This window comes from Oncorhynchus nerka, linkage group LG10 (assembly GCF_034236695.1).
Source record: "Oncorhynchus nerka isolate Pitt River linkage group LG10, Oner_Uvic_2.0, whole genome shotgun sequence".
In the NCBI taxonomy this organism is placed as follows: domain Eukaryota; kingdom Metazoa; phylum Chordata; class Actinopteri; order Salmoniformes; family Salmonidae; genus Oncorhynchus; species Oncorhynchus nerka.
The window spans coordinates 56,982,853-57,001,005 of record NC_088405.1 but is presented as its reverse complement, the minus strand read 5'-3'; the positions used below and the strand labels follow the sequence as shown (position 1 = coordinate 57,001,005).

At 43.1% G+C, this 18,153-nt stretch overlaps 1 protein-coding gene and 1 pseudogene across 31 annotated transcripts in view; both read left to right on the top strand.

The window, feature by feature from the left end:
- Window positions 1-18,153, top strand: part of LOC115135691 (protocadherin gamma-C5-like) — a 124,565-nt gene that overhangs the window by 57,177 nt on the left and 49,235 nt on the right. For 3 of the 31 annotated variants that reach the window (XM_029670658.2, XM_029670642.2, XM_029670625.2), the window contains exon 1: window positions 13,799-16,367. The exons of 27 other annotated variants lie outside the window; for them this stretch is intronic. In XM_029670658.2, the coding sequence (XP_029526518.1) occupies window positions 13,962-16,367 (2,406 nt within the window). In that variant the 5' untranslated portion in view covers window positions 13,799-13,961. Of the gene's footprint in view, window positions 1-571; window positions 3,166-13,798; window positions 16,368-18,153 lie in introns of those variants that run through there. One more of the 31 variants, XM_029670626.2, reaches the window with a different exon arrangement.
- On the top strand, window positions 10,814-13,679 carry LOC115135698 (protocadherin gamma-A11-like; annotated as a pseudogene).

Genomic DNA, 18,153 nt, shown 5'->3' with positions numbered 1-18,153 from the left:
AGCTATCTGTAGTTACACTTTTTTTCTGGTCTTGTGTTTTTCTAAGGCACATCATCATGGATTTTTACCGTTTGAAATCATTATTTCATTAGATGTGTATTTATTTTGCATATCATTCAAGGTGTAATGTAGTTTTTCTTTAAAAAAAAACAGAATCTTATTCAGTTTTAAAACCAGAGCATACGGACGTTTATAAAATAAGGATTCACCTAAGACCATACAGTGAACATAGATTTGATTTAGTATCACATTTGTTTGCTTCAGCACCCTGCTGCTGTTTTTGGAATTGTTCGTGATATTTACCAACTTCTCTAGAAATCTTCTATAGTCCTATAGCGGATCTAATGATAGGAGGCTACATCTCACTTTGATAGTTCACTATAATATAAAGCTTATGTAGTGTAGGCTATCGATTGTTTCTTCAATTGTCAAACATTGAGAAATTGGTTTCTAAGCTCCCTGCGCCCCAACTCCACACCTTTTTTGGGCCGTTTTTTTGTTGTTGTTGTCAGTAAATGCAGTGTTGAATGAAATACTCAGTGTGTCGCTATATACCAACCTTGAACTAATATATGTATCTCTCCTCCCACAACTGTAATATTCAAAAGCAAGAAAACACCCAACTGCGTCACATAACATCGTAGGAGAATCTGGATGTATGCAATGCGTATTTTCTCTTCGTTTAGCTTAACCGTTTGAATATTTATCCATCACGAACAACTGGCCTATTCTGTGAATTGCCTCTTGTCTTCCAGGCATATGTCGAAGATGGGACACAACGGTTTCTCGCTCTCAATACTCTGTGTGACACTGCTTTCTCTGTCCAAACTGCACCATAGCCATGGAGATATAAACTACTCTATTCCGGAGGAGCTGAAACGTGGATCTTTGATCGGAAATATAGCCAAGGATCTGGGGCTGGATGCTAAGAGAATGTCGGCTCGTGACGCTAGGTTAGACTTGGACGGCAGCAGTCGACGCTACTGTGATATCAACGCTAACTCGGCGGATTTGATTGTTGCTGAAACAATAGACAGAGAAGAGCTGTGCGGCCCAAGGGGTTCATGCGCTTTGAAATACGAGCTGGTGCTTGAAAATCCTTTAGAGTTGCACCGTGTTATTGTTCAAATCCAGGATATAAATGATAATTCACCTCGATTTCCAAGTGAACGCATACAATTAGATATAGTAGAATCGGCTGTGAAAGGGCAACGCTTTCCCTTAAACGAAGCCCATGACGCAGACATTGGATTAAATGCAGTTCAAAGCTATAGGCTGGAGAAGAATGACCATTTTGTTTTGGCTGTTCATACAAATAGAGACGGTGGGAAATATGGCGAGTTAGTTTTGGAGAAGGAATTAGATCGAGAACAACAGCAAGAGGTGACATTATTACTTACTGCGGTTGATGGTGGGACTCCGCAGAGATCTGGTACTGTAGTTATACACGTCACTGTGTTGGATGCTAATGATAATATTCCAGTGTTTAGTCAGGACGCCTATAAGGTCAGTCTAGCAGAAAATTCTCCTTTGGATACCGTAGTAGCTACAGTTAGTGCCACGGATCCTGACGAGGGACACAATGGGGAAGTGAGCTACGATTTCAGTCGAATATCTGATAAAGCAGCGAGGCTATTTTCCGTTGAAAAGAAGACTGGACAAATTAAAGTCATTGGACCAATAGATTTTGAAGCAGAAACATATTATGAAATGCGTATCCAGGCGCAAGACGGATCAGGGTTGGTTTCCAACACAAAAGTAATTGTCGAAATCACAGATGTAAATGACAATGTACCTGTGATTTTCCTAAAATCTTTAAAAAATCCCATCCCTGAGAACGTGTTAACTGGCACAGAGGTGGGCATCATCAATGTACAGGATAAAGACTCGGAGGGAAATAAACAGGTCCACGTCTCCATTCAACAAAATGTTCCTTTCAAACTAAACCCCTCAATCAAAAACTACTATTCTCTGGTAACAACTAGTGAATTAGACCGAGAGATAATATCAGATTATAACATAACTATCACCGCCACTGACGAGGGGTCTCCACCTTTATCCTCCTCAAAGACTATTAATTTATCTGTGTCAGACGTGAATGACAACCCACCAGTGTTTGAAGAACAATCCTATACCACCTATGTGACTGAAAATAACACGCCTGGCTCATCTATGTGTTCTGTTACTGCCAGAGACCCAGACTGGAGACAGAACGGCACGGTGGTCTATTCTCTATTGCCCAGTGAGATGAATGGTGTTCCGGTGTCCTCATTTATATCCATTAACGGAGACACGGGGGTGATCCACGCTGTGAGAGCATTTGATTATGAGCAGTTCAGGAACTTCAAAGTCCACGTTGTAGCCAGAGACAATGGTTCTCCTCCACTCAGCAGTAATGTGACAGTGAGTGTCTTCATAACAGATGAGAATGATAACTCTCCCCAGATATTATACCCTGCTCCAGCAGGGAACTCCTTGATGACTGAGATGGTCCCCAAAGCTGCTCTGGCGGGGTCACTGGTTTCCAAGGTGATAGCTGTGGATGCTGACTCTGGACAAAACGCGTGGCTTTCATATCAGATCTTGAAATCGACTGATCCTGGACTTTTCACTGTTGGTCTCCACAGTGGAGAGATCAGGGCACAGCGGGACATTTCTGAATCTGACAATATGAAGCAGAACCTTGTTATATCAGTGAAAGATAACGGACAGCCCTCTCTCTCTACAACCTGTGATGTATATTTACTCATATCAGATAACTTGGCTGAAGTTCCAGAACTGAAAGACATGACTTATGAAGATCGTTCCAAACTAACTTCCTATTTGATCATCGCACTGGTCTCTGTCTCCACCTTTTTCCTGACTTTCATTATTCTCATCCTGGCCGTGAGGTTCTGCCGCAGTAGAAAGCCTAGAATGTTGTTTGATGGAGCAGTCGCCATTCCCAGCGCGTATCTCCCTCCCAACTATGCAGAGGTGGATGGAGCTGGAACTCTCCGTAGTTCTTATAACTATGATGCATATCTGACAACGGGCTCACGCACCAGTGACTTCAAGTTTGTCAGATCTTACAATGACAGCACCCTGCCTTCTAATTTAACACTAAGGAAGAGCCCAGATGAAACCAGTGAAGCTATTGAGAGTGGATCAAAATATTCAACTATGGTAATGTAACATTTTTCAAATTAAAAGTGTCGTTCTGAGGTCGAGCAGTGGTGGGATGAGGGAGAGAAGACGTTTATATTTGTTTGGTCTGCTTGCTTACTGTGTGTGATGATCCGTACTAGAACTCCTTCATCCCAGCCCTTTGGCTGGTGGTGGTGGAGGGGAGGTCAAAGTTCACTGAAAATAGTATAGAAACATATTTAATTCCCCTTGACCTTAGCTGTTTGCTTCATTTGACCACTGAAGCGACACTTGGGTTAGTCATCCTGGAATTCCATCTCACCTGTTTTCACACTTGCCTTGTATTGGAAGAGGTTCAAGACTCATTCTGGAGATGGACAGAATTCTTTCAAATTTAGATTGTTTTAACCATTGTTGAATGCATATCAGGCAGGAGTAATTGTCAAACGTCTGCCTGAGTATTTGTTCTGCCGTAAAAACATAAGAAACTTTATCAAGTAAGCTAACTGTGGAATCTATCTTTAATCTCTAACTGTGAATGCCAGTTATTTTTCAGGAAAATCTTGCTGGTGATATTTGTGTACATTTCTATTGTCTTTGACAACCCGAGGGCAAGCTTATCTACTCTGGTCTCCAGCCTAGATGCGAAAATGGCAATTTGAAGGTCACCCCAGGGTCATAATGGCACCATTCAAGTACATAATGAAGAATGTTCCAGCCAATAAAGGCTATTTGTCACTCAAAACCAGCCTCTCTGTAAAGTGAGCACAGAGAAAGTGACACTAGTGGCACAAGCCTACAGCTTTTAGGCCCATGGAGAGAATGAACGACAGTATGAATACATGCATTGTGTTACTTCATAGCAGCTTTATTACCATCAGTAGAGATGTAGCTGCTTTAAGTGTTCGGAAAGTGGAGATGTCCATAAAATGCTTAACACCATTCTGCTATGGGTCATTCTTCTTGTAAGTGTGTGAAATTAAACGCAAATGGGACACAGCATTTAAACCTGTTATGTTTTTTAACACTTTTCTTTCATTTGTTTCTTGTTTTTTCACGCTCTCCCATTGGACCATTACTTGGGCTCTGAAGGTAAGATATGTTTTTTTTCTCCCTCTCTACTTGTAGACACAGACACAAATGAAGGTCTCCCACGGTATTGGTTGGCTCGTACAGTCACAAGGGTTGACATGTAGGCCTACACGATGTGGCTGACAGATACACTACTTCAGACACTTTACACTGGCTTACATCGTTCAACAATGCACGTAGATGCTAAGTCTAGTGTTCTCGCTGCTGCCAGGTCTCACAGTCTCACGTCAGAATTAGACGTTCATCCATGTTTCTCAAACGTCAGTGCTGACTTGTATCACGGTTGATCTGGCTGGGTATTCAGTCATTTTCAGGTTGATTGAATACATGCCTTACTGGGTAACTCTTTTCATGATTAACTGTCTGTCAGCGGTTCCCTCTCTTTCTTCAACATTGACCATTGTCCATTGACCATCTCAAGCACACTGCTGACAAAGTAATATACGACCCAGTAATAACACTAACACACCTTACCCTTTGCACACATCTCAGCAGTACATGACATTCCTCGCCATAAACACACAAAACATTGTATTGAGGAGACAGCCCAGTAGTGGCTCACAAAGCAAAATCACTCACACACAGCCTACCAGTAACACAAAGTGTACTGCCCGCTGAACTTCACACAGCTCAGCACTACAGACAAACATACACACACACTGCAGCGAGACTACTCTGCTCAGCACTGGCACACAATTCTAAAGTAGGTTCTAAAGTAGGTCAGGAGAATTATGTATGTAGCTCCTCAGCCCCCCGTATCTACTCAAAGATATCTCTTATTCATTTCATTCTTCTTCATCTGAACGGAAGGCCTATCTCTTTCTGTGTGTATAACTATATAACCCATTGGTCTATGATATATAACAATGTATATCATCTATATTTTATATACAAAACTTGTAATGGAATTTCAGGTATCAATGTCCTTGGGACTTAAAGGAATGGAGAGGGGCATAGCTGTGGGGTGTTGGGTGTGTAACTCTGCAGGACTTAAAGGAATGGAGAGGGGCATAGCTGTGGGGTGTTGGGTGTGTAACTCTGCGGGACTTAAAGGAATGGAGAGGGGCATAGCTGTGGGGTGTTGGGTGTGTAACTCTGCGGGACTTAAAGGAATGGAGAGGGGCATAGCTGTGGGGTGTTGGGTGTGTAACTCTGCGGGACTTAAAGGAATGGAGAGGGGCATAGCTGTGGGGTGTTGGGTGTGTAACTCTGCGGGACTTAAAGGAATGGAGAGGGGCATAGCTGTGGGGTGTTGGGTGTGTAACTCTGCGGGACTTAAAGGAATGGAGAGGGGCATAGCTGTGGGGTGTTGGGTGTGTAACTCTGCAGCAGGATGTGTGTAGATATTTTGGGGCACATGTGGAGCTTGTGTTTTGGATATAGGGCTTCATGCTTCACTGCTTTGACACACTGTCTGGCTCATCCTGTGATGACCTCTGACCTTGGTCTGTGGGAGGAGTCCTGTTGGCCTCTCAGTTTCACCCCCAGTTACATGGAAATAAAGGGGATGAAATGGTGGATAAAACATTACCTACAGCTGTTCTGGTTTTTGAGACTTGGGGTAAATATTTTTGTAATGTGCATTATGCAGTCAGGGTTAAACACATGTTGCCATATCGATTTGCTGGTGATCATCTTTTTATCGTTTGTATTTGGTGACACAGTTGCAGCATGCACCATTTTCATTATGAAATAGTTTTTGTATTTCATGGCCTAAAAGAAGATCTAGTTTAGTTGGTTTGATAGTCTGCCTTTCAAGTTGCAACTGGTGCTCTCCATGGTGCTGAAATACCAAACGTGCTACATTCAAGGAGCTGTTTGTGTCTTTGGCTTTTACGGCGTCATTGTAAGTGCTCCAAAAACTTCTTTTTTTTTTTTTTTGGAAGACAGTATTGTGACAAGTGTTTGCTGACAACAGAAAAAGATGCATGACCTGATTCATGTTCAAGTATTCAAAATGACACTCATGACAATTGGCCAATTGTTGATACTGATCTCGACTGATCTATAATTGTTTTGCTTGTGATATTAATTCTGATAGTAATAGTAAGTCTCCCTCTAATATAATGTTTTACTGTAGTATTTCTTCACCCACACCCCGTGTCCATAACCTTTTTAGAGCTGTCATCACAATAATATTCCACCTGCTGATGTGGTTATATAATGCACCAGTCTTTGTTTAGCTCTGTGTGTAGCAGTACCAGCATGATGTCAGTCTGTGCTCTGGACTCTGGGTGCTGCTGTTGAACAGGAAGACGAGTTATAAGCCTCAAATGCTGTGAATCTCCCATCTGAGTAATTCATACGAGCCAAAAACAACAGTTGGGGCAGATTTCTAGAATCAAACTCAAATGAAAACCGACACAGATTATTTAAAAGGACTACGGGGGGAGTTGTGCATAATATATTTAGCTTTTTTCTCAATGTTTAAGAGCAGGCAATATTGAATGCCATAATGGTATGGACGATTGGCCTCCCGAGTGGTGCAGCGGTCTAAGGCACTGCATCTCAGTGCTAGAGGCGTCACTACAGACCCTGGTTCGATTCCAGGCTGTATCACAACCGGACGTTATTGGGAGTCCCATAGGGCGGTGCACAATTGGCCCAGCGTTGTCCGGGTTAGGGTTTGTCCGGGGTAGGCCAAAGTTGTAAATAAGAATTTGTTCTTAAATGACTTGCCTAGTTAAATAAATAAAAAATAGCTAATTGTGTGTGTGGCCTCTTTAAGTGATAATGTCCGAGAAACTGGTGTTTGGAGGATAAGATATAGCCCCGACACAAATGTAGGGTTGCTACCATGGCCGGCTGTTCATTCTATCGGTTCAGTCACTAGAGACGTGACCCAGTCGTCCAGGCTTTTTGTTCTGTATCTATGGACTCGACTCAGTCGATCGTTCTAAATGTTCAATTGCCATACTGGCTAGCAACGTTCTTATCCCTTGCTTGCTAGCTAGCCAACTACGGCTAACATACAGTCACGTCAAACAATGCAGCCATAATAACAACAAAGTAGCTGCATTTGCATTTGTTTAAGCTGTTTTCTAATGATATTTATTTAGGACATCCATAACAATGAACTAATGAAGCGTGATTTCACCTGGCATTGAAAATGTGCTAGCCAACAACACAGCTAACACAATCACTTCAAATAGAAGCTGGAAATACTGCAAACTAGTTGCACTTTGTTTCGTTGTCCCTTTTTTTAAATGGATATTTCTTTGTATATAATCCATACAAATTATGCTGATTCAGGATTTTGACTGGCTGAGAAAAGCTGCCTGTCTGTCTCATCCTGACTCCCGACACGTTCATTACTATGTGAAAGCTGGAGATCGAATTTCATTATTGAAACAATGCAACAAATGTCGGAGACAGACAGCAATGTTTATACAAATCTCTGCTGTTGAAAACCAAATGCTAGTCTAAAAGAAATGAGATAATGTCGCCATGCTTTTTATAGTAGATATCAAGTTTATAAATTGCCTGGCTGGGTTTATGAGAAAGTGGATTGCGCAGTCAGATGGAACAGAGTAAATAGGCATTTTAAAGTCATAGATTTAGCCAGTGGTAAGTTATGGAATAGACACGGGCTGGAATGTGGTTTTAAACAATCAAGATTAGACCCACCCGTTATATAATTAATATAAAAAGGCCCGAGGGGCTGTGGTATATGGCCAATATACCACAGCTAAGGGCTGTTCTTAGGCACAACGCAGCGCAGAGTGCCTGGATACAGCCCTTAGGGGTGGTACGTTGGCCATATATCCCAAACCCCTGAGATAACTTATTGCTATTACAAACTGGTTACCAACATAATTAGAGCTGTAAAATAAATGTTTTGTCAACCCGTGGTTTGCGGTCTGATATACCACGGCTGTCACCCAATCAGCATTCAGGATTCGAACCACCCAGTTTATAATAGAAAACAACTCCCCAGGTGTGTCAATTAGTTGGGTCTCGCTAAAGATTAAGACTGGGGTCAGAACGCTAGGGTCTCCTATTACTTGGAAGACTCGCAGGTCATCTTTGATTAGTGGGTGATAGTGTGAAGATTTTAAGGGTAATGGTAAAAAGGGCTTACAATGGGGTGAGCAGGTTGCTATGTTAACCAAGAGCCACAGATTTCTCCTTCGTTTTCTCAAAAGGTTCCATGTGCCACATGAAGACATGGTGAGCATTTCCACCCCACCCTGGAGTATGCCGCTCCTGTTTGGCACAGCTCACTAACCCAGGCCCAGTCTGATGACCTGGATCTATTCCGAAGAGAGCATGCTGCACCGTCCTGGGTAGATAGTCCAGTTGTACAGAGGCACTTCAGACCCTGTCCCTACCCTGGCTTCATTAAAGACGGCCTCAAATCAGCACTATCTTCACAGTCAGACTCCGAAAATCTAAATTCAAAGACTAGCTACTCACTGATCGAATCACGGCGACAGGTAGGAATACCCGTAGCCAAAACAAACTGACTTTACCAAAGTCTAGAACTGAACGGTACATAATGTCACAAATCATATATTTCTTCTCATTGATTAGTGAGTCGCTTTAGATAGCAGGACATTATTGCTATCTTTTTTATTTTTTTGTACTCTTTTTTTATAAATGTATGTTTGTTGCTCTTATACATTAATGTGAGTTTATAGGCACGGATATCGACTCTGTCACCCCGAGAAGGCTTTTGTGGCACAGTCGATGGCGAGCTGGGCTTGGCGCTAGAATATTGAGGGTTCGAGCCGTGCTCCCTGCTTATTTCATTACATTGGTGTCAGAAGTGATCGGACCTCGCATCCACGACCGTGCGTGTGCTTGGCGGGTGAGCGCGTTCCTGTAAGACGTAAGACGGCGTCTTGTGAGGTCTAGCTCGAGGACGCGCTCTTTGAATGGAAGGAGCTGTGCAGCGACCGTGGTTTATAGGCTTAACCAGTAGGTTGAGGGTTCGAGCCGCGTCACCTGCCTGTTTTATTGCAATATGTTGAATGCTCATGGAGTTCCGTTGGTGTTGACTGCTATATGAGTGTAATAAATAAAACCTGAAATAAAAATAAGATAACGATTAATTCTGAAACATTCATTATGTATGCAGTGAGATCGTTTGCTTATGAACAAATCAAAACTTTTGAATTTCATGTCAAAGCGCAAGACGGAGGCTCTCCTCCACTTTAATGTAACGTAACTTTGAAGTGAATAATTAATAAAGATTAGAACGACAACGGTCCTCAGGTGCTCTACCCAGTAACGACTAGTAGATCTCTGGTGGCTGAAATGGTGCGTCGTTGAGCAGATATGGGCTATCTTGTCTCTAAAGTGGTGGCTATTGACGTGGACTCTGGACAGAATGCATGGCTCTAATATAAACTGCAGGGGGATGCAGAATGCGTTAGACAGGGCGCTGTTTGAAGTGGGTCTACAAAATGGAGAAATAAGAACTATACGGCATGTTATTGATAAAGATGCGGTGAAACACAAGCTCGCTGTTGTAGTGGAGGACAACGGGCAGCCATCTCGATCAGCTATAGTCAACGTGATCGTGGTGGTTTCGGACAGCTTCCTGAAGTGCTTTCATAATTCACTGACTTTATGCGCAAGACAAGGACTACAACGATAAACTGACTTTTTATCTAGTTTTGGCCTTGGCTGTTGTGTCCTTCCTTTTCATCTGGTGTGCAGTGGATATAATATCCGTGAGGATCTACAGATAGAGACAATCACGCATCAGGTACCAGTCTAGTCTCCCACTTATTCCCTGATATCCACCCGGTTACGCAGACGCCGGAGGGACAGGGACTCTGCAATACGTATACAACTATGAGGTGTGTATCTCGACTGACTCAAAAAAGAGTGGCTGTAAATTTGCCAGACCTTTTAGTCAGAACGTGTAAATAATGGATCCGAGCTCTATGGAGACTTAACAGCGTGCACAAATAGATACACTTCCTATATTGACCAGATTCCCCTGAACAGGTGAGATAATGTCTGCCCAATGTGTTATGCTGGTTGATGATTTTACAATTTCATTTGTTTTGTTTAAACTTAGATTCGGTCTTTGACATCCTATGACGTTCTCATAGGATCCTATGACGTTCTCATAGGATCCTATGACGTTTACGGGCTATATCACGTCATTTACTAATCATTAATTGACTAATCTTATTCAAAGAGTGCTCTCAGTCCTGTGTTCATTTCAGCACCTCCGCTCACGGACAGCAACAATGTCAGACAGACATTTGATTTATATGAACTTTTAACTTGTTTTAGATCAAAGGTAGTTCTGACCGAGGATGACAACATATGTAGTAGCCTAATGTGCATCTCACTTAATCTTGTTTTACATTAGCGTGTTTTTGAACATGCAGACCATACAATTAAAATAATTCATAATCTGCCGTCATTCTGTAGCCTACAGTATGGTGTGGATATTTCGGAGTTGTGATTTCTGATAAGAAGCTTTTGTCAGAAACATGTTTCTCTACACATGTAATAACTCCCCTATGCTCTTAGTGCCGCTGTTGACCGATACAATAGTAGACCTGCAAGAGACTAATGTTGACCCTGCCTATTTTGTGGATGATATTAGAGTCGCAGTGACATGTACGCAAACACTATTGCTTTGGGAGTGTGAGAACATTGTCTCTGACGGATGTCATTGGAATAACAGCCCTATCCTGATTTGCTCCTTTGCCTACATATAGGCCTACGCCTTGTCGGATTTTAACAATTGAAGTTGTGCAACGTAAAGAAATGTATTTTCTTTGTTTTCGTGGCACAGGGGGATCCGCCATTTGGAAATGGCAACTGTATCTTCTCCTCTCAGTCTGGTTTCACCGGTATGTGGACGGCCAGGTCCGCTATTCTATTCCAGAGGAGATGACGAAGGGTTCATTCGTGGGGAATATCGTTCAGGACCTAGGGCTGGAAGTTAAAAGACTGAAATCAGGTCGAGCGCGTATTTTTTCAGAAGATAGCCGTGAGTATATCGGTCTCAATGCGGACAAAGGGACTCTGCTTGTGAAAGACAGGATTGATAGAGAGGAGCTGTGCGCCCAAGTGGCTCCATGTTCGTTACATTTCCAGATAATTCTTGAAAATCCCGTTAAACTTCACCGTATTGACGTGGAGATATTAGATATAAACGACAATTCTCCAGTATTTCCAAGTAAAGAAATTCGATTACAGATTAGTGAGGTGTCTCTGTCTGGTACCCGTTTTCCACTAGAGAATGCTATGGATCCTGACGTGGAAATGAATTCCATTCAAACATATTCCCTTCTCCCGAGTGATCATTTCACTCTGAAGCAACATTCGCACTCTGAAGGCAGTAAATACTTAGAAATGGTACTTCAAACGATGCTGGACAGGGAAACAAATGAGCAACATATTTTAGTGTTAACTGCTGTGGATGGAGGTAATCCTCAGAAATCGGGCACGGTCAAAATATATATACAAGTATTGGATATAAATGATAATGCACCCGTATTTAGCTCTGTACTTTATAAATCCTCTTTATCCGAAGATTCGCCTAAAGGGACTGTGATTTTGAGAGTCAGTGCTACCGATTCAGATAAAGGGACAAATGGAGAGGTTGTGTATTCTTTTTCCCATTCCACTGTTAGCGCGTCCGATCGTTTACTGTTGATCCTCTTACCGGAGAAATCAAAGTTAACGGTCAATTAGATTTCGAGACTAACAAACAACATAAAATAAGTGTGCAAGCAATGGATCGGGGTTCTCTTACAGATTCGTGTAAAGTACAGCTCGATGTTTTGGACATCAATGACAACGACCCTGTAATTACATTAATCACTTTTTCTAACCCAATACCCGAAGACGCATCACCAGAGACAGTTATAGCAATGCTGAACATTAAAGATTTAGACTCTGGTAGAAATGGACACATCAAATGTTCCGTGAACTCGGTTTTACCTTTTCGTATTAAGTCATCCTCTTCCAACATCTACAGTTTGGTCACAGATCAGATGTTGGACCGTGAAATGGTTTCCGAGTACAATATTACAATAACAGCAGTGGATGAGGGGTTTCCTCCGCGTTCTACTAACAAGACTCTGACATTGAGAATATCGGATGTGAATGATAATGCTCCAGTATTTGAGAGGCACTCATACTCTGCTTATGTGGGGGAGAACAACTCTCCCGGTGTATCCATATTTTCACTAACAGCCAGGGATAAGGACACCGGCAACAACGCACGTATTTCTTATTTTATAGATGATTCCCATAAAGATGGACTTTCAGCATCCCCATTTATATCTGTGAATTCAGAAAGTGGCGTGATCCACGCAGTGCGTGCTTTTGATTACGAACAAATCAAAGAATTTAAGGTCTGCATTAAAGTGCAAGATGGCGGCTCACCGCCTCTGAGCACCAATGTGACTTTAACTGTTTTCATACAAGACCAGAACGACAACGCGCCTCAGGTTCTCTACCCAGTACAAACTGGTGGCTCTCTGGTGGCTGAAATGGTGCCTCGTTCAGCAGATGTGGGCTATCTTGTCACTAAAGTGGTGGCTGTTGATGTGGACTCCGGACAGAATGCTTGGCTCTCATATAAACTGCAGAAAGCGACAGACAGGGCGCTGTTTGAAGTGGGCCTACAGAATGGAGAAATAAGAACCATACGCCAGGTCATTGATAAAGATGCTGTGAAACAAAAGCTCACTGTTGTAGTGGAGGACAACGGGCAGCCCTCTCGATCAGCTACAGTCAATGTGAACGTGGCGGTGGCGGACAGCTTCCCGGAAGTCCTTTCAGAACTCACTGACTTTACGCAAGACAAAGAATACAACAATAACCTGACATTTTATTTAATTTTGGCACTTGCTGTGGTTTCACTACTTTTTATTTTTTCTATTATTTCTATCATTTCTGTCAAACTCTACCGGTGGAAACAGAATAAGTTATTCTATAAATCTGCAGCAAACCTCCCCGTTATCCCATATTACCCTCCCATTTACCCAGACGGAACCATGGAAACCCTACAGCGTGTGTACAACTATGAGGTGTGTGGGACCACTGACTCTAGGATGAGTGATGTGAAGTTTGCTAGGCCTTGTAGCCAGAACACACTGGTGGATGTGAGTCGCATGGGGACAATGCAGAGAGAAAAGAGGGAGCAGGAGGATGGTGATGGAGAGGTGAGAAGGCATATTGAAATCAATCTTACCTCTTTTTTTATAGGCTATCTGGGATGTTGATGCATCGCGCTCGCTCTCTCTCCCTCTGTGCGTTAATTTCTGCGCAGGCGTTGTCGTTACGCATGCGACTGTGTGTTTTCCAATGCATCTTAGTGTAATGTCTCTGCTCCAGCTATATTCATGTATCACATTCGTATGCAGTATGTATGCTATGATAATATGGAGGAGAATTTTGCAATACGAAATGTGTAACTGTTTTATGTCAATCATTTGTTCGGTGTTTTGAAGTTTGACACATTTTCTTTAGTGATGTAGTACTTTGTTTGAACCCTGAGTGCCGCTGTTGATCGCATGTAATATTTAGCACAATCACACTATGGTTCCTACTATAATAATGCGCTTAGCAACGCCCAGAGAGCACATTAAACTGGAGACCCAGTTGATAGAATAAGGGCCCTATTCTGGACAGTACATTAGGTCTACAGAAACACTTTGTTCTGTAAACGGACGTCACATTGACTGGATTCTTGAAAAATACGTTCTAGGATTTATTTTCTGCCTCAATATTGTGTTTTGGCTTTGGCTTTTTGTCGTGAAATGACAATGAGAAGGAACAACAGGCTCTTGGAGTGGTTATTGTGCACATTCATGGTTTGCGCCTTCTCAGTTTACGCTGTGTCCGGACAGGTCCGCTACTCCATCCCGGAGGAGATGACGGTGGGCTCCTTTGTTGGGAATATAGCGAAAGATCTGGGACTGGAGCCTCAACGGCTTGTAGCCGGGAGAGCTCGGGTTTTCACCGCGGGCGACAGTGAATACTTGATTCTGAACCGAGAGAAAGGACAATTGTTAGTGAAAGAGAGAATGGACCGGGAACAGCTATGTTTGGAGATCTCAGCATGTAGCTTCAGTTTCGATGTGATTCTAGAGAACCCAATGGAGATGTTTCGGGTTACAGTGGAAATACTAGATATCAACGACAATAGCCCCGTTTTTCCAAAAAGGGAAATTGAATTGGAAATTAGCGAGTCAGTCCTACCTGGTGCGCTTTTCTCTATAGAAAGCGCAATAGACCAGGACGTAGGGGCAAATACACTCCAGAAATACGTATTAAACCCCACGGATCATTTTAATCTTAAGATTCAAGGTCGTCTAGATGTAAGTGAAAACATAGAGATAGTACTTCAAAAACCCATGGACAGAGAAAAGACAAAGCATCACTATTTGACTTTAACTGCTGTCGATGGCGGAGACCCTCGGAGGTCTGGAACAGTTAAAATCCACATTGTGGTTCTCGATGCCAACGACAATGCCCCGATATTTAGCCAAGCTACATATAAAGCATCCGTTGTAGAAAATGCTGGGAAGGGCACATTGGTTACAACAGTGAGCGCGACAGACGCAGACGAGGGATCTAGCGCCAATATAGAATTTTATTTTGAGCATGCTACCACTACTATCCGAGAGCTATTCACAATTGACCCGATATCAGGTGAGGTGAAGGTAGTGGGTGATATAGATTATGAAAGAAACAAACAATTTAGAATAAAGGTAAAAGCTAAAGATAACGGTGGCTTAACAAACTCATGTGGAATCGTTCTTGATGTTATTGATATGAACGATAACACTCCGAAAATAACCGTCATGTCCTTTTCTAGTGCCCTGCCCGAGGACTCAGTCCCTGGCACTATTATAGCCATGATTAACATCCAGGATATTGATTCAGGCGACAATGCTAAGGTTTCATGTTCCATTGATCGCGACCTTCCTTTCAAAATTGAATCAGCTTTAGCAAATTACTACAATCTGGTGACGGACTCGGTATTGGATAGAGAACAGACATCAGAATATAATGTAACAATCACAGCAGTAGATGGAGGCTACCCGCCTCGCTCAAGTAAAAAGACGCTCAGTTTAAAGCTTTCAGATGTGAACGACCACGCGCCCCAGTTCCAACAAGAAAGCTATGACGCCTATGTGTTCGAAAACAATGCCTCTTCTCTGTCGTTCTATTCTGTAAGCGCTACAGATGCAGACTGGGGACCAAATGCTCGGGTATCATATTTCCTTGAGGATGGTAGTTTAAACGGAGCTCCACTCTCCTCTTATGTGACTGTAAATTCAGACAGTGGGGGACTTTACGCAGTGAAACCCTTTGACTATGAGCAAATTAAATCTTTCAAAATACATGTCAAAGCACAAGATGGAGGCTCACCCCCATTGAGTGGCAATGTGACTATAAACGTATTCATAAAAGACGAGAACGACAACGCGCCTCAGGTTCTGTATCCAGTACAAACTGGTGGCTCTCTGGGGGCTGAAATGGTGCCCCGTTCAGCAGATGTGGGCTATCTTGTCACTAAATTGGTGGCTGTTGATGTGGACTCTGGACAGAATGCTTGGCTCTCATATAAACTGCAGAAAGTGACAGACAGGGCGCTGTTTGAAGTGGGCCTACAAAATGGAGAAATAAGAACCATACGCCAAATCAATGATAAAGATGCTGTGAAACAAAAGCTCGCTGTTGTAGTGGAGGACAACGGGCAGCCCTCTCGTTCAGCTGTAGTCAATGTGAACGTGGTGGTGGCGGACAGCTTCCCTGAAGTGCTCTCAGAATTCACTGACTTCACAGTGGACAGGGAATATAATGACAACCTGACGTTTTATCTAGTGTTGGCCTTGGCTGTGGTATCGGTTCTGTTCATATTCTCCATTATTGCCCTTATCATAGTTAAAATCCACAGATGGAGACAGAATCGATTATTCTATAAATATGCAGCAAACCTCCCCGTTATCCCACATCACCCTCCCGTTTACCCAGACGGAACCATGGGAACCCTACAGCGTGTGTACAACTATGAGGTGTGTGGAACCACTGACTCTAGGATGAGTGATGTGAAGTTTGCTAGGCCTTGTAGCCAGAACACACTGGTGGATGTGAGTCGCATGGGGACAATGCAGAGAGAAAAGAGGGAGCAGGAGGATGGTGATGTGTCTGAAGAGGTGAGACTCCCATTCTGTCCTCAACTTAGATAAGTATGAAGCTTGTGTACATCTGACTGACTGAGGGATGTTTCTACACTGCAATCGTCCTATTCTTTTGCCTCTGTGGGATCAAGTCAACCTTTATCATTGAGTCATGTCAGTAGCATGGTCCAAAAACTGAATTGGTGGCTGGGACTGCAGGCAAGGAGACTTAGACGCCATTCTAATCTGTGTAACAGTCTGCGGTCTGAGTCTATCCATATGAAGGGGTGCACATATTGAATCTTTGTGTGGCCCATTTGACCTTTATTATGGGTAAGAGTTTCCCACTACATGTTGTTGACAGCGCTACATGTAATTGCTGTCTAGTCGTGTCTATCCATCTCTCTGTATGTCTCAGCCAGTGTCTCTAAAGAGCATTATGGAGGCCAGATTGCTCAGCAAGTAGCCTTTGATGCCATGCTTCTGTGTTAATCTGTTTCATGTGATTCATGAAATGCACTGCAACACTGTGGCTATGTTCATCGGGTGATTACTCTTTTCCATTCTTATTTACCCAGCAGGTGTGCAGATAAAGGAGCAGGTTATGAAATCACTGTATCAGTTTCATTAGGTCTCGTCTGACTAACAGAATGATCGACTGATCTGACTGGGTGATTGACTGGCTGACTGACTGACTAACTGGTTGACTGACTTGACTGGTTGACTGACTTGACTGGTTGACTGACTTGACTGGTGGACTGACTGACTGACTGGTTGACTGACTTGACTGGTGGACTGACTGACTGACTGACTGGGTGATTGACTGGCTGACTGACTGACTAACTGGTTGACTGACTTGACTGGTTGACTGACTTGACTGGTTGACTGACTTGACTGGTTGACTGACTGACTGACTGGTTGACTGACCTGACTGACTGACAGGTTGACTGACCTGACTGATTGACTGGTTGACTGACCTGACTGGCTTGTCTGACTGACTGGTTGACTGACCTGACTGGCTGACTGACTGACTGACTGGCTGACTGACCTGACTGACTGGCTTGACTGACTGACTGGTTGACTGACCTAACTGGCTGTCTGACTGACTGGTTGACTGACCTGACTGGCCTGACTTGACTGACTGACTCACTGCTAATACTATCAAATAATTGTTCTGAGGAGCCCTCATTCCTATCTATCCCATGGATCTTCGCTCTCTCCATCTGTATTTTTATCTCACACTCCCCCCCCCCCCCGCCTCCCCCCATTTTCCCTCCTTTTCCTCTCCCTCTCTGTACAACCCTATGGTGCTTGGGCAAACTGACCCACTTTCCCCCTCACACACTACTCTAATATCCTGTGTTGCTGTGGTGCAGTAATGGGCTTATATGTCTCTCCCATCAGACACTGGGCTTAATTCCATGGCAGTGTTACACTCATTCCTGTATGGAAAACTGTCATTGCTCTGTATTCAGAATGACTGTGTCTGTTGGGTCATACTATGTAACTGTCTCTGAGTCTCTCTGTAACCAATGGTCTTGCTTACTTGTCATTCACAGTAGTAATGTCCCTTTTCTGTCTATGGCTCACAGGTTGTAAGGGTTTAGACTGGATCTTGTTAGTGAGTGGAGGATTGTATGTAACATGGCATGCTGTTAACAGTGACAGTGATTTCAAACCTGCCTAGTAACAAACAGCCAGCAACAACGTCACGTCTTTGCCTTCATTTGAACCACTAGGCCTAAAGCGTGGTTACCGGGGTATTTTAACGAGCCATAGGAAAACAGAAAAGACCAAATACTTGTTTTAATGGTTGTGTTCA